The sequence below is a fragment of the Pistacia vera genome, unplaced genomic scaffold (genome assembly GCF_008641045.1).
Source record: "Pistacia vera cultivar Batoury unplaced genomic scaffold, PisVer_v2 Contig567, whole genome shotgun sequence".
Classification (NCBI taxonomy): domain Eukaryota; kingdom Viridiplantae; phylum Streptophyta; class Magnoliopsida; order Sapindales; family Anacardiaceae; genus Pistacia; species Pistacia vera.
This window is the reverse complement of record NW_022196409.1, coordinates 441,509-458,760: the sequence shown is the minus strand read 5'-3', so window position 1 is coordinate 458,760 and position 17,252 is coordinate 441,509. Positions and strand designations below refer to the sequence as shown.

The following is a 17,252-nucleotide window of genomic DNA, read 5'->3' as shown; positions in this document are numbered from 1 at the left end:
TCTATTTCCCAATAGCTTATAAGCATTACCGAATTCAAGGATATGCTGTATATTTGCATCCACTGCAAGCTATAAAAATATTTTTATAACTTTGGGATTCATGTTTTGTTGTTGTAGTGTCCAATTCCATGTGCACTGTTTCTGCTACCTTTTTAATTCAAACCGTGTAAACAATACTCATGGATCTGTGAAATGTGATAATTTATTATGATATTTAATGTATAAATCCTTCTCATAAATTTTCTTAATCCAATATATCCTATGCCAATTTATATCTTTTATTTTGTGATCCGTATTTGATGTTGAATGTCAACAAGGTCTGATTATGCCCACTATACCAGTCAGTTTTCAGGTATCCTGTAGGAAGATTTTTAAAGAAAGATATTTGGATTTTTGATGCTGGTCTGTGGAATATAACTTTACTAAGAATTTTATTGGTAAAAATTTAATACTTTGCTCTGACATTTTTACTTATTAACTTGTATTGTCATTTATTTATTTTTTGCAGCATTCTGGAGAATCTGTCAAAAGTCTTGAGCAAGTGCAAGACGTATCAATTCTGATTCGTGCTTATTGTGATGTTTTTCTTTTTATTTTTGTCAAGAATTTTTATGTTCGGCGTATTTGTCATTTTCTGAAACTTATGGTGTGTTGAATAATTTCATGAAACCTCAGGGGAAGATATACTTTTCCCTATGTTACGACTGGATTCATGTAAATAATGTTTGTTCCCATTCAAAGACTATGAATAATCTCAAAATAAAAGTATCTTAAAAGGTGTTTTCTTTTTTCTTTTTGATATTGTTCATTCCAAAGGGAGTGGCTTGCTTGCTCCCAAAATTACCTCAACAAACGAAAAACCAACTTCGAAATGGAAGTATAAAACTAGTTGATCTGCAAAATTCATAACTTACAGCCAGGGCAGGGCAGCTTGTGGTAAAGATAATGCATTCTCATTTTGAAAGTTATAATCTACTTGACCAAATCTCATGAAAATTGAGAAAGAGAAATGGGTAGTTTTATGTCCAGGATTTCCAAGCTTTCTGCATTTTGTTAGCAAGATATCTAGTAGCATTGATGCCACCAACAGCAAGTAGACCAGACACTGCCTGTCTTGCACTTGAAACCATTACAGTTCGTCGCAGAACCTTCTGCATACATTTAGCTGCCTCTTCTCTTGAACCGGTTATAACTTCATTTATAGCTCGACCTGCAAAATGTATGTTATGTAATCATTCAAGTATCCAGGATTAAGTATAGAAGGTCTAATGAAAAATTTTCAATCACTTGTTCTCTTAAGGAAAATTGGATGCAGAATAAGTTTTGATTTGTACACTGCCTCAGAAATAATATTTCTTCTTAATCTGTGCATACCAACTGAAGTTCATACCATATTCATTTATTCTCTTTTTCTCTCCAAGCTTCATCCCCATTTGACTTTTAATTGCAGGTGGAAGAGAAGACACAAGGGAGCAAGTGACTGGCAAGCCACAATCCTGATTCAAGCGACAGAAACATATCAAAACTTGGTGTTTTAAAGCATCAGATGACAAGAACAATGCTGTTCAAACAACAGTTTCCTTAACAAAACAAGTTTTTAAAACTGTTTTTCTTAAATTTATCATGAAAAAACAATTTACTTTCACCATAACAAAATATGTAGTAAACAATGGAACATTGAACTGAAAATGGAGAAATCATAATTTCAAAAAAATAAAAATAAAAACCAAGTTAGATGCATAACAGTGCCCTTATCAAGAATTGATTCTAAGTAATAAGAGTAAATAGACGTTATGCTAAATTGTACATATATATGTCATATTTGGTATGAGGCCAATACATAATCAAGTATTTGGGTATTGATTCAAATTTTACAAACCTGTGATATATTTGCTTGGCCAGTTCCAGATGATGAGACTCTCAAGAAGTCTTTGGCCTCATATTCTTCAAGAAATGGCTTATACATTAAGTGGAATAAATCAAACTGTCCTAGCACAATCTTCTTCACCTGAGGCAAATTTTATACATGAAAACCAGAAACTTTCGGGGAACAAAAGAAATACTTGTTCACTTTTGTATAACTCTTATTATTAACATAACTGTAATATATTGATGGAGTGAAACAAAGGGGGGAAGAGAGGACTCTTTCGTAAAATTCACAACATGAGAGAGTCAAGCATGAACTATGCACATCAATGCTATTGAAAGCCACAAATCAATTTTCTCAATATTTTATATAGGTGTGATCTAGCTGTACCTTGTTTTTGTCCTCTGCAAAAAGCATACGCAAATCTCCCATATATGAAAGGCTACATATTTTGGCAAACAGATCTTCCTGCACAATCAAAAACCTAATCATAACTCTAGCAACTCTAAAATGAATGAGCAGTAACATGTAAGCAAACCTGTGTGAACTTGGAGGGCGAGAGAAGAAGAGCAGCAGACAATGCAGCCCTCAAATTAACAGAGTTTGTATTTGCAATATCCAGATTATCCACAAGTATGTGTACCTGCACAAGCAACACCAAGCTCCTGAGATTGGTAAATAATATGTCAGACGACAAACTCAATTTTCAGATCACAGGTCATGATTAAGAACCAAAATCAGTGCAAAGAAAGTAGAAGATAGCTAATGAAAAGCATAGTTCAGGAGAAGAGGAATCAAGGATAATCAGCTAAACATTAGATCTCCTATCATTGATATGATCACATGTCAAATGACATCTAAACAACATAAGGACCATACACGCTTGTCAGTCAAGCACATTTTAGTAACATATACTTGGAAGCTTGTCAGCCTACAACATCTTAGCTTCAAGCAATGATTGGTTTCAGGGGTTTATGTTGACTAGTTGGCATGACATCTAGCAATTTATCCATGGAGATGTTATATAGGAAAAGAAAAATGTTAAATCCAGGCCTGAATTTGTTAGGGACTGAGCACTACATGATTAAGGAAAGACAGGATAGTTGTAGCACAACGACTTTTGGTTTAGATTAACAGTTACCTATGTCTAAAATCTTGTAAAACTGTCAATTTGAAAACAAACAAAATAAACAGGATCCTCAGCCACCTTTGAAGCTCTCTTGAAGGTATGATTGCTCAGGAACCTAGGTCTGATTTCCTAGTCCCCTTACTAAAATTATGACAATAGTTGCCAAGGAAGAAATGTTAGTGGATAGTACAATCAAGAAGAAATAATGAAAATTAAAAAAAAAAAAAAAAAAAAGGAAAGGAAAATCAGGAAGGCAGACCGGTTTCTGTACACGACAACTTAAATAGAATTTCTCCCAGTTCAGTATGTCCTGAACCAAGTCATCCGTTCGAACAACCCTATACTTCAACATCTGCCCATAATTGTTTCATGCATGAAAATACAGGAAAATTTTAGTTCATCATAGAAAAAATGCAAGAAAGTGATTGGAGGTACATTTCATGCCTAAAAACAGAACTCTTTGTCCGTGGACAAGAGGTTGGAAGTAATGCCACACAAGTGTGGACACATGCATATAGTCCTTGTATTTAAGTCAACAGATTTAAGTTTTTGAAAAGTCAGTACCTTATCATTCCAGGTAACAAACGGGTTGAAGTGTACTCCTACACCTATTTCATCTGCAATTTGTGTAAATCTAAGACAAGACAACCAACCAAATTTTAGTCTAAGTGTAAGAAAATGAAATTTCAACATCTGTTAGGAGTGTGCCAGAGAGTTGAGAGATAGGAAGAGAAATAGGGAGAGAAAGAAACACAAGCTTTGCCCCGCCAAGCAACCTCAACCACGAAGCATAATGATCTGCATTCATTTTCAGATTCTAGGTCGTACAGCGAACCAAATATGATTTATTAGAAAATCAAATAGCATACTTTCCTAGCAGAAATCAATTTTAATCAACAAACACTACATTATACATGATCACACCTGAGAATGCCATTGCAGAGGATCCGACACTCCGAGAATATAGTCTACCATGGCTGACTACATAAACATAAACTCATATGTCAAAAGATAAAAACACAAACTTTTAAAGTAAAATGAATGCGACACTAAAAAATTCAACAGAACGCGAAAGTAAAACAAAATGAAACCTTGTCTTTATTGTTTGGATGCAAACTGGAATCATAAACACAGCAGAATTCTACAGAGGGAACAGCTTTCAAAAAGCTCACTAGCTCAGCTCTCTCCTCATTCTCCCTTAGTTACATTTACTGTTTAATCACAAACAAAAAAATTTAATCCATCATAAACTTGAAACCAAGCAAAAAAATGAAACAACACGAAGTTATTTAAATAAACCCCTATGGCGAGAACTTGCAATCAGTCCATAACAAGGCTCATTCCATGAACCAGGCAATAATACTAAAGAAAAACGAAAAGGGTTGGCATTTCAGCTCATGTTTTACTCTAAAACAAAAGTTGAAAATAGAAAGATGAGTTTCAAAGAGGATTTTTATCAAACAGGTAGCGTGCACTTCAAATAGTTACAAAATGTTAACAGTTTAGTGTTTTTGTTTTTTGGAATAGCAAAATTCGAAACAAACAGAGCAAATGAATCAAGCGGTGCTGCGGTTTCTCACTCTTCAGTTTCACTTTCCTGGAGTAAATGAGTTTGACCAAATGAGTCAAAAGAAAGCCCTCATGCATACGTTGGTAGTCAGGGCACGGCAGTCCAACAGCTTTGGCTGCCATGCAATTGTAGTCACCAATCTCCCTTCACACAGACAAAAAATTGTACAACCGATAATGCTATGCTTACAATTAAGCTGTGCAATTACATACAAACAGAAAAAAAAAAGTGAGACTAATGTAATTTTTGTCAATTTGTATGATTTAAACAAAAAAAAAAAAAAAAAAAAGGCGAGAATACGCACTACTAGCATTAGAATCACATATCTTTATAAGTGAGCCAGTGAACACTGTCATTACAATCAGTGGCATCAATGAGGAAAACCTACGAGGTGTGCTTGCCTGTCAAATAATTTTTGAAAAAGATATATAATAACAATTTTACCTGGCTCAAACCCGAAGCTGGAAGAATTACATCCTGATAACGGTACTCTGCATATGGTGCAGATCTTAAGAATGGTTGAGAGTCTGGGGAGATAGTATATGGTGCAGATGAACCAAAGGATGCGTATATGCATTTAAATATCTTCTCAAATGTCTCCTCACCATAATCATATCCTGTCTGTTGGTGCAACAATTCATGTCATATCTAGAAGTACAATCGTAAAGCATATATTGATATATTAATGACTTTAGAAATGTCTTCTTAAAAACATTACGATTACAGCATGTTGCAAAGCACTCAGGATCCGGGCTGCTATAATCCGGCCAATGGCTCAGTCACATTTGCCAGTTTAAAGCCCTCATGCATACGTTTGTAGTCAGGACACGGCAGTCCAACAGATTTGGCTGCCATGCAGTGCAATAGTGGTCACCAAGCTCCCCTTCGTAATGGTAATCATTTAGGCATTTTATTTTATGATACGATTCATTTTTTCTAATTAAAAATTCATCACATTTTGATTATATATAAATCCTAATGATATAGTTTCTTGACATCAACAATTATATATGTGAACGTTTGGTTTTCCATTGTGCTTTAATTTTATAATCTTTTATACTTTAAATTAAGGCTGATATGTGACCATTGAGCATTGGATGATCACATTTATTTTGATATGTTATACAGTGTTATTGTTTCTATACTTTCTCAATCACCTTGTCTAATATAATATTATAATTTTAAAATACCTATATTCTAGACCTTTTCTTAAGCCTAATCATTTTTGGCATATTATTAGATAACTTCTTAAACCTTGAAGAACAAAGAAATCTTAACGTCTACGAACTGCAAAGCTTACAGATAGCCTCACAGAGTTACTCCATAATTAAATTTCAAGATAAGTAAAGAAATTTAAATCTCACAGCAATTCAAATCGTAGACCTATAAAGTTTTTACAAGCCAAGTTGCCATATCTACCGGATCGTGGACCTCTACATCTAGCCCTGATTATGGGCCTGAGAAATTGATCTTCAAGGGCTAATATTCTTTTTCATTACTGAAAGAATTTTACTAGAATAATATTAATATATAAACTTTGTACGAACTAACTTGACATAAGATGAATGAATAAATATATAAATAAGAATTTAATTCAATAAATGTAGATGAATGATATGATAAATACATATAAGTTTGCTTATGTAACAAAGCTATGTCGGTTAATGCAAGGTTTACAAGTATTTCTTTAAAATTGAAATTGGTATTATTGTTATTATTATTTTTTTAATTTAAAGTTAGATATCAAAAACACAAAAATATTATAGTTGGCTACATGTGTTTAATTAAAGACCAACTTGCTCTACACCTACCATTATTAATTTATTGATATTATTATTATTACGTAAAGAAATCCTATATTTAAATATAAACTTTGAGGTAAAAAATACTTAAGATATTATAATTGCCTAATCTTGTGTTTAATTAAATTTCAACTTCTTGTTCACTCACCGTTATTTATTGGCAAGACCTAACCTTGGTCTTTCTCTAAATTAGTATAGTCTTAATCAACTAATAGTATTCGTCAAACATGACATAGATCTTCATCAAGCTAGCCAACCCCCTCAACTACTTAAATCTTGGATTTTACTTAATGGGTCACGATATTGTTACTTAAATTTTGGACTTAATTTTTTGATACTCTTTGTGAACCGTTTATTATTAATGATCAAATAGTTATAAGATATGATGAGTTAACATTAAATGCACCTATCTTAAACTTCTTTTCTATCATCATTGGATTAATAAAGATTAATGGTTTATATGAAGTATCTAAAATTGAGTCAAAAAATTTAAGTAACAGTATCTCAACCCTTACTTTTTAGTTTATATTTTGAAAAGAATCATAAAGAGAATTAAAAAGTTAAAAGTCTTTTTTTTTTTTCTTTTTTTTTTTTTTTTTGGTTGTTGTTGTTGTAATTCTTGGTTTGACAACTTCCCATGATATCAGGGCGAAAGGTCTCAAGTTCAAATCTCCACATACAAACTAAATAAAGAAAAAAAAAAAAATCCAAATTTGATCGTTTGATGTGAGAAGATCTATTGGTTTAATATATGTGGTGCTCTCACCTATAAACTTAAGTTAAAAGTTTTTTTTTTTTTTAAATTAATTAAGTCTTCGTCCACCAGTGTCACAACGTTTTTGTTTATTAATTCTTGGTCCACTAGTGTCAATGACAATATTTGATCTTGTAATCTAAAAGATTTTCTAAAATTTACTTCTTTAATAGTTAATACACATACGATTGGTTAGAATTTTGATGTCTATTCATCTAGGGTTAATTTCCTTAATACGCATCCAACCATACCACAATAAAATTCCAAATTCTTTCTACTTATATTATCTAGGAACAGTTGAGCTGTCAATTATTGAAATAAGATTATGGTTGTACAAATTAAAGTTTAATGATTTATATAAAATTGTTAAAATTAGAAAATAATAGAAACAAAAATAAGTTAACAAAATAAAATAAAAAATTTAATATTGAAATTAAACTTAGATGGAAAGGTTAGACAAAATCTTGCTATATCAAGATTTTTTGGGAATAATTATGTTTTAGGGGCCCGGTGTAATTGAGAAGAAAATGCTTAAAATTTTAGGTAGATCTTATGTAATTGCACTATAACGTGGTTCTGCCCCTTGCTATGAGGTTATATTAGTACATATTTAACTGAAAATTGAATATTTCTTTGTAAAACCGGTTTTTTACCCTTTATTTAAAATCCCAAAATACTAGCCATCAAAATATTAAGCTTTCTGCCAACATAAGCATTAATAAAATAAAATTATGCCCAGCATGGTAAAAATAATAATACTACTCATCCCAAAATTTTCATTCCAATTGATGTGTAATCCAATGTCTTATTAAGAGTTAAGTGGAATGGTGAGTAGGTGAATGACATTACATTACCAAATAAAATAGCACATCATTTGTGATTTAGATTTTGGGATGTGTACTGTGTAGTATTACTCTCGTAAAACATTGGCATGCTAGCACCCAATAATTTATACAAATTAATCCAGAAAAAAGCAAAAGAAATGTAGAAATAAAATTTATTAAGCACTAGGGATGAACGATTCTGGGTACCCTACATATTTTGGGGGGACCGAAACTTTTTTTTGTTGCTGTTTTAGTATTGCGGGAATGTAGAAAATTGCATTTTGATTGTGGATGAAAGAGAAAAAAACCATTAACAGTAAATCTTAACTATAGAATTTATTAGCGCCACATGTCAAAGGAATGTAAAAGTTCAAGTAAAACTTAGGTCAGGAAATGATCCTAATCCATTAAAAAATAGCAACGTAGCAATGTTTGTAGAGTTTTTCCTATCATCAATTGACAATACAATACAAATGATTAGTGATGCAAATCCACTTTGAAGAACAGGACCATCAAACAATATTTTGTTTGCTAGATTGGGGAGCAGTATCAGTACGGTAACGGCAACACCAACAGCAATAGCAACAGGCAGCAAAGCAAGAGACTAATTTCAATATTATTTCTTACTTTTCTCGTACCACGCTCTTAGCTTTTCGGAAATGCCTAGAAGACATCTTCTTATCATGCGGGAAATTTCGGGTCCGTATGTGGAAAAAAGCAAGTCGCGTAGGAGGGGATACTGCCAAGACAAAAACAAGAACAGAGGCACTGAAGCTGATGCATACACTAAATAAAGGATCCAATAATCCTTTCTGTTACCAAACACCAGATAAACTGTGGAACAAAAGGCTACCATAAGCGCTGTTACAGAGAGGAACAATATAACAAGACCCCACATAAACTTTGTTGGAACAGAGTAAAGAAAATCATGTTCGGAATACCGCGCAGTGAGCACAGAAAAAAATATTATGATGGCAGCAACTGATGAGAACAGAGAAATTGAATCTGAAACGGCAAATATCTTGAAGGATGCCCGTTTGTGAAAAGTTGGTCGACCATCATCGCTGTAGTCACCTGGTACTGTGATGGCTGCTGCAGATACTATAGTGGCAATGAGTGCTGCAGCAAGTGAGAATGAGGTTGCAGACTCTTTCATCCATTTCTCACCTTCTTTGACAAGTCCTTTATGTTCTTCCATAAATACCATTCGTGGAGTTTCTCCTTTAGAATTTTTTTCCTCTTTGTAATCAGGCGGCACAAGTTTCTCCATTTCCTATATAAAAGATAAAATCCATAATTAACTGTCTTATACCATCTTAATATATTTGATATAGTATTAGGTGTATGCAATGAGTAAGCTTAAATTTCTTTAACAAACTAATGAAAGTAAATTTAAATAAAATCATTTAATACCTGAATTTAAAGTGTTAATTATAACTTTATAAATAAAAAAAAGTATGTAGTGATTCAACATCAATATTTAGTCTAATAGTCACATTCACAAATACACGAAAGAAGAACATTTAGAATAGATCCATATACACCCGACATTCATATAAAATTTGGATTTTATTTATCTAGTTGAAATATGAGGAATCAAACTTAACTTTTAACTATGATATATAACATTATAAATTACTACTTGAACTAGAAGGTAAAAGCTTGACTAGAAGGTAAAGCCCTAATACCAGCCTTGTATCACTATATATAAAAGTCTTACCTTGTACCATTGTAACTCATGTTGCATCCGTATAGCTGCCCTAGGAATGCGGTTTAGTTGACTTTTGGGTGCCAAATTTCCTGCCAAGTGCAAGATATTGTTCTTGTCAATGTCTTCAGACATCAATAATAATTCTTTACGACCACTGATATGATATATGAGTTGGAATATATTTTCTCGGCGCTGCAGAAATGCCAAATGGAATATATTATTATTCTTTTCATTTGTAAACCAGATTGCTTCAGGAAATGAATCTATAATCACTTCCACAGCTTCGAAAATCCCCAATTCTGCTGCTAAAAGGAAGGCTTCCGTAGTTGTCTTGATTCTCTATAATTTCCTTGCACAATTGTTTGACAAGTAGAAGTGCTTGGTGATGCGTCGACTTTGTCTTTCCTTTTTCCTTCTTATAACATACAACTGCAAATTAAATAGACTCAACAATGAAATAACTATGTTGCCGGTTAGAATATTGCAAGTCAGAAGAAAACAATTTATTAAAGTCTCACAAAATATGAGTCCATTTAAACCTTACTGCTTACTCCTAGTACGAGGTTATAGAAATCACTTTATTTTCTGACATACCCAATGTTTTCAGAAAATTTTTGGGGAGGAAAAAAAATACTCCCCTAAAATTTTTAAAAGCCACTAAAATGTATTTAAGAAAAAGAGAATATCTTCTTATAAAGAGGTGAGTAATATTTTCTCAAAATAATAGATGTTGAAAATTTAAATCATCCTTTAGGGGGTTCAATTTTTGTTTAGCTAACACAGCAAAATGTTTTTGAAAGTTGCTTGAAGGAGTTTTTCAAATTCAAATAATTTAATAAACAGATTCTCTTAGGATGCCAATTACTAAATACCCTCATGAAACAACATAAACTGTGAAATAAATTTATATTAATAATAATTTAAACTTAAAAAAGAAAATTGGTTGTGTCATTGGACAATAAGCATTAGCCGATCTATTAAATTAAAAAATTTCAAATACGCTATTCTTATATCAGTTGAATATCAGGGATATTCATGAGTTATTGGATGATAGAAGATTACTAATTATGAAATATATACTCACACTTGAATAATTGGTAAAACTTTAGCTTTTCCCGTTTTTCTACCGGAATTGCAGACGGCTTTCCTGCTATTGCAGTCCATAATAACAGAGATAGTTATAAGAGATCTGATAATAGCAGTGGTGGACCTTGGAAATTTTACATTATTTTCCATTCAAAATTATGAAAGATTATAAATAATTACATAATATATATGAATTTGACCAAGTCAAAACCTTATCAAGTAAGTCTAATATTATCATTGATTTTTGTAAAACTTATAATATTATAATTATAATAATCAAGTGAGAGTAAATTAAAATATTATGAATAAAGATAAATTAAAAGCTAATATTACAAATAAAAACAATCCATATCACAAATTAATTGATTTTTATATAAATAAATATGAAAACATTGAAAACTAAATAAGTGTTGCATTGAAGTAACAAAAAGTTCGGTTTTTTTTTTTAAAAAACAAGTGTTAGACACTTAACTCAAAAATAATTGTAATTAACACGATATTTAATGTTTCAAAATGTATAAAATCTTTCTTCAATTCATACACAAAAAGCATTTTCACCAATTTTTTATTTAGAAGTACAAAAAAATTAATTTTCTTCATTATATTTTGTAAAATAGTTTTAGAAATGAATTTGCAAATCGTGCTAGATGAACTTTAAAATATTTCTCAATGTTTTATAAAAGAAATTGTATTCACCTCCTAAAGTTACCATCCTAGTTCTGTATTCAGTAATTATGAAATATATACTCACGTTTATAATCCTTGAAGAATTGCAAAAACTTTCGCTTTGTATTTTGTCCACTCCGAAATGCAGACGGCTTTCCTGCTATTGTACTCAAAAGAGACTCACCAGTAGATAACTGCTTTGTAGCTAAATTTCCATGTTTTTTAAGCAATTTTAGTGCCAAACCTGAGACATAATGATGGGCAAGAAAAAATGGCTTAAAATATGCATCAATACAGTAAAATGAAACTTGCAGTACTAACTAAGTTTCTAATTGGCAATGCATTGAACGCATGAAAAATATATATCTTACCATAAAATCCAGCAATTATAAGCGAATTTAGGAAAGAAACACCAGATTCATCACTAAAACGTGTTGAATCTACATAAAAGTTCAAGTAACTATCGCTGAATTGCAATAAATATTTAATCATCTTCTTTTGGCCATGTCGAGCTGCCTCAATCAAAGGTATTCTTTTAAAATTGTTTGAATCTTGAATTAAAGTTAGATATTTATCTTTCATCAATATCATGGAGGCTGCTGGGAGATTGCCAACGATCGCTGCAACAGAAAGAATCGTGTTGCTTTCAACTGCTTTCGTAGCCAATCTGGAGTGAAGCTGGTGATCTCTGGGATAGAGAGTTCTTCATTAACAATGTCCCATAAGTCTTGGGACAAAAAATGGGGATAGGAAGAGTCGGTGGATTTGAATTTCCTTTGGCCATCGTAAGCGATTGAATGTTTACCTTGAACCCAACACCTCGCCAATGTATATATATAGTGATGGACAGAGCTCTTCTACCAAATGGAGATAACCATTCACATAAAGTAAGGATTTTGTAATCTACACTATCCTTTAATTTATAAGGAAGAACAAAACCTTTTTCTATCAAGTCTTGGTCAACACGCGCCATATTTCAATATTTTGATTTATTTGTATTGTGCATGACAGAAGATATTCATATGAGAAAACATAAGTAAAGGATCTCTACTTAAAAGCCTCTAAAGATACAATTACGTGAACAACTATTTTCTTTCTAATTTGTCTTAATGTTTAATCCATTAAGAACTCTCTAGATAATTGCAAATTTACATAAGGGCAATCCAAATATGAAAATATATAGAAAAAAATTTAAAATTTAATTGACATGAGTGTAAATTATTAACAAACTTTTCATCTTTTTTATAAAATAGAGAAAAAAAAATCTAAAATGCTACAAGTACTAGATCACGTATATCACTATTAAGTGAATTTGTACCACCTCTGAGTTTTTTCTCTTTCATCTATCTTTAGATGTGTTTGTCTGAGCTTATGAGCATTTGAAATTTTAAGCAATTACGTGTTTGGTTAAAGTACTTATAAGTGACTGATAAGTAGTTGACGTGTTTGGTAAAATGTAGCTTATAAGTATATTTTATTATAAAATGACTAACAAGGGTACTACATTAAATAAGGGTATACTATGTAATTTTAAAATTAAACAAGGATAATGTGGTAATATACTCAAAAAAAAAGCAACTCTCCCCCAACTTATTTTTTTGGCTTATAAGTTCAACTTATAAACTCAAAAAAGTATAAACAAACATGTCAGCTTAATTTTAGAGCTTACAAACTAGTTTAATCAGCTTATAAACTTAGACAAACACTCCTTAGTCCCTCTATGATTGATAATTACTTGACATATATGTCTTTACTTATTTTTATCACACCAGTTATACCATCATAGCATCATAGATTTTCTCTTATAATTCACACAAATGATTCAGGCTTTACCAAAATGGGGCCAATATGTAATGTTTAATGGATGACAAGGCAAGAGATTTAAAAGTTACATTTTTGGGGCCAAGGATTAAGTTTAAAAACTAAGGGGGCTACAGTGAAAATTTAAATTAGAGGGACCAAATATTTGCTATATAAATTTTAAAAAATTCGTGCGCCTCGGATAGCCTCCGCCTTTGGGTTGGAACACTAACCAACTACTATTAACCTATATTTAATCTAATGGTTGAGTGAGGTTAGTGAAATAAAACTATACATCACTCACGCCCAATAATTTCCTTTAAATCCTAAACAATTACACAATCTTTCAACTATACCTAACAAAAAATTAATAATAATAAAGCATTATACATAGAACTAGAAATCAATTGAAACTTTGATTTCAAGAATCGTAACTTTTAATTTTAAAGTTTTTCTTAACATATTAATCTAAAGAAAATATTCTCGAGAAATAACAAATATGAATTTTATATATATTAATTTATTTCACATACAACTTTTGGGGCAAAAAACACTCAGTAACGAATACATACATGACATAATAAATCCAGATGAACATGAAATTTTTTTTTTTTTTTTTTTTTTGTGATTACCAATTTTCAATCTTAATTGGTAATTCTCTCGTCAAGAAGTCCTAATATAATTTTATCACGATCAGGCATTGTGTCATGTTCGACCCAAGCCCAAGTCTGTATAAAGCCCAATATCCAATTAAAAAGGATTAACCCAAACTTGACCTAAAAGTATCAAAGAATTTGCTAAAGAATATTTTCAAAAGTTTCCAAAATATTCCTTCACCAAAAAGGCAACAGAATAAGACTATGATCATATTGCTTACATACTTAATCTTAGTCATTCATTTTAGTGGATATGCACAGGTCTGTACCGTTGGATCTACTCATAAAATCCTATATAAAGCTAGTTAGTATTAGATTTAATTCATTCCAAACATCGTATTCAATTAAGAGCAATACAATAGAGTCTCTCCATTTCGTGTTCTTATTTTTCTTTGAGAGTTTGTGGGTTTATTTAGGTTGACTTAGTGTTCGATCTCTTGTTTGTGCACTAAGGCCGCACAATTCTTATAGGGTCGTGACAATTGGTACCATTAGATTTGAGTTGTGAAATATCATTTCAGTTTACTAAGTTGAAACCAACAATAGTTTAGCATAGTCATGACAAAATTAATATAAAGACATCTTGACTAGATAACTAAATATCCCTAATTCTCCAATTAGGGTGTCCTAGTATATAATTTTATCAGGACCATGCATTTATATCATTGCATTTGAGTTGTAAAATTATTTTAATCCAATATAATGAACACTTGTTTTCTTTTTTTGGTTTGATTTTCTAATCTACCACATAAAAAAAGATATATATTATAAATTAATACCTTATGCTTTACTTGAACAAGGAAACACGAAAGTCATTTTTATATTTTGTAATGTAGTAAATTTATTAAAATTTAATATTAATGCCTTACTCTTATCTTATTAACTTTAATAAAGAAACACGGTTAGTTAGAATGTTTATGTCTAATAATTTAGTGATAATCTCCTTAATACATATGTAACAAATCGACAAGCGCGACACCTTTTCCTATAATAAATTTTAATTCCTTCCGTAGTAATAAAATTTTTATTTCATTAGAGGGATATTATCATTGAGGTACACTACTTTGCTGAATTATTATAAGAGAATACAAGTTTCAAAAATACCAATTAGAGGACCTTTTTGGTCGTTGCCCATGTGGAGTGTGCTTTCTTGGTGGGTGGATCCATGTGCATCTACATATAAATACTTTTGGGTTCTTATCACTGTTTTAAAACCCGACTCAGCCTGACTGGTTCAATTGGTCAGACCAGGAACAAGGGGCTTCATCGAGCCGATTACACCAAAAAACGGTTTTTAGCAATTAACTCGCGACCAAAGGAGCAATAGCAAACCGCCGGTCCAACTGAACTGGTGCCAAAACTAGGTTAATGAAAAATGAAATTGCGAAATCCCTACATTATTCTCATTTGGCATCTTGAAACTTCAAAGTAAATTTCTTCAGAATCTTCATTGAAATCTTCTATTCCCGCCTTCTGCCATATACTTTGCTGTTGTTTTCATTGTTGTCATTTTGGGAAGTTGAGAAAAGGTGAATGAGAGATGGGTTAGAAAGGGATTTGGGTTTGGGTTTACAGAGATGGATCCCTTTTATATTCAGCGAAATCGCCTTCTTGCTTTGAAGCTAACTTGATAGAAATGCTCTTCTTTTCTTTTGTCGTGAAGTCTGATTTTCTCTTCTATCAGTAACCGATTCTAGGAGGAGAAGAGAAAAATTGAATTGAATTCTATTGCCACTTCATCGGAGAGTGTGATAACATAGTATGAAAGAGTAAGAGTGATGAAATGGAAGGCTAGGGTTTGAAAAATGAAGGGAAGGGAAACAATTGTTTATTGGTTTAGTGGCTTTGGCTTGAGAGTTGGATTGGAAAATTTGATTCATTAATCTAGGGTTTTCTGCCTAGATAGTAGGGCTGTATTTGCTAGATTTTAAACTTACAAGGACTGATATGTAATTTCTCAAGGGTATGTGTGTTGGATTTCAAACATGCTGGATATAACGGTCAAACCATCGACCTAAACATCATAACATTTGTATTTATTTACAAAACTGCCACTTTCAACATTTGGTCAACATGCCCCCTCAAACCAAGCTACGTATCTCTGCACTTTTGACCTGAAAACTAAGCTTGTTAGGGAGCAGTTCTGAACTAATATGAAAAACAATTTTGAATTTTGCAGAAAAATCACTCTCCACTTTACTCTACTATTCCAACATCACACTCTGCACTTTGTAACAAACACACTCATTTTTCTTTTGTACCAGCATTGCTATATCACAACATCACACAACTTTTTAGTCATCACTGTAAGATTAGCTTAGGGTTTGCAAACAAAACAAAAAAAAAAAAAAAAAATAGAAAGAAAAGTGTTTGTTTGATTTTCGTTTTCTTAAAGATTCAATCAACAAGCTACAGTGAAGAGTAACTTTACTCTTTTTATACAAAGACAAGGACGAAGAGTAAAGTGATTAAGTAAAGTGCATTGTACAACTAACTTTACTGAAATAAAACCAACACCATTTTGCAGAATTACAATTTCCTCCTGCTACTTGAATGTTTTGCATTTTCGTCCTTTGACCAACATCCCCTCTCAAACTGGACATTCTCCTTCTGCTGTTTCAGCAATCTTTCTTCCACCAGCATTCCATATTCATTGGCTCTTTTACCAACATCCCCTCTGAAACTAAAGTATCTGTCAAATACTTCTGTGCTCATATAACCCCTTGAGGTAGCTCAATTTCAGTTCTACATAGCAGCTTTTCAGTAGCATTAGAAGCAACAAGGAGAACATAAATCAGTTCAAAGCCACTCTGCAATTTCAGTTTCGCCAGTTTCAACTATAGCTGATCAACTCTGCAGATCAGAAGCACCAAGAAGAACATAAACCAGTTCAAAGCTACTCTACAATTTCAATTTCACCAGTTTCAACTACAACTGATCAACTCTGCAGCAGCACATTTTTAGTTTTAACAACCAATGCTAAAACCAACATCAGTGCAAAAACAACTCTGCTATTTTAGTTTCAGCAGTTTCACTACAAAAACAACTTTGCAATTTTAGTTTTAGCAGGTTCAATCTTCAACTGATCCACTCAGCAGCAGCACATTTTCAATGGAACTCAGCATATTAAGCTGGCCAAAACATAACAACCAGCTCAAAAAACAACATCTCAACGTAACAACTTTTATCTCAATCATACAGTGACAGTCTGCATTACTCAGCACAACAATCTAAAAAAAAATTCAGCCATAAACCTCTAGCTTAATAACTCTGCATTCAACTCTTCACAATTCTGTAAACAATCTCAAAATCATCTCAAAAAAAATCAATACTGCAACACATACATCTGCCACTTCTACAAAACACCCATCTGTCACAACTGCCACA

At 32.0% G+C, this 17,252-nt stretch overlaps 1 protein-coding gene across 1 annotated transcript; it reads right to left on the bottom strand.

Annotated features, from left to right (window-relative positions):
• Positions 1-875: 875 nt before the first annotated feature.
• On the bottom strand, positions 876-16,580 carry LOC116108658. Its single transcript, XM_031394901.1, has 20 exons — positions 16,399-16,580; positions 11,781-12,112; positions 11,495-11,653; positions 10,742-10,804; positions 9,931-10,086; positions 9,667-9,746; positions 8,800-9,219; positions 5,011-5,187; positions 4,867-4,967; positions 4,088-4,193; positions 3,919-3,977; positions 3,866-3,869; positions 3,749-3,813; positions 3,561-3,630; positions 3,256-3,348; positions 2,406-2,510; positions 2,258-2,335; positions 1,880-2,008; positions 1,391-1,496; positions 876-1,210 (listed from the first exon to the last, which is right to left on the bottom strand). Exons 1-20 carry the CDS (start codon positions 16,578-16,580, stop codon positions 1,020-1,022), a joined length of 2,676 nt encoding a protein of 891 aa, XP_031250761.1. The 3' UTR covers positions 876-1,019.
• Positions 16,581-17,252: the final 672 nt, after the last annotated feature.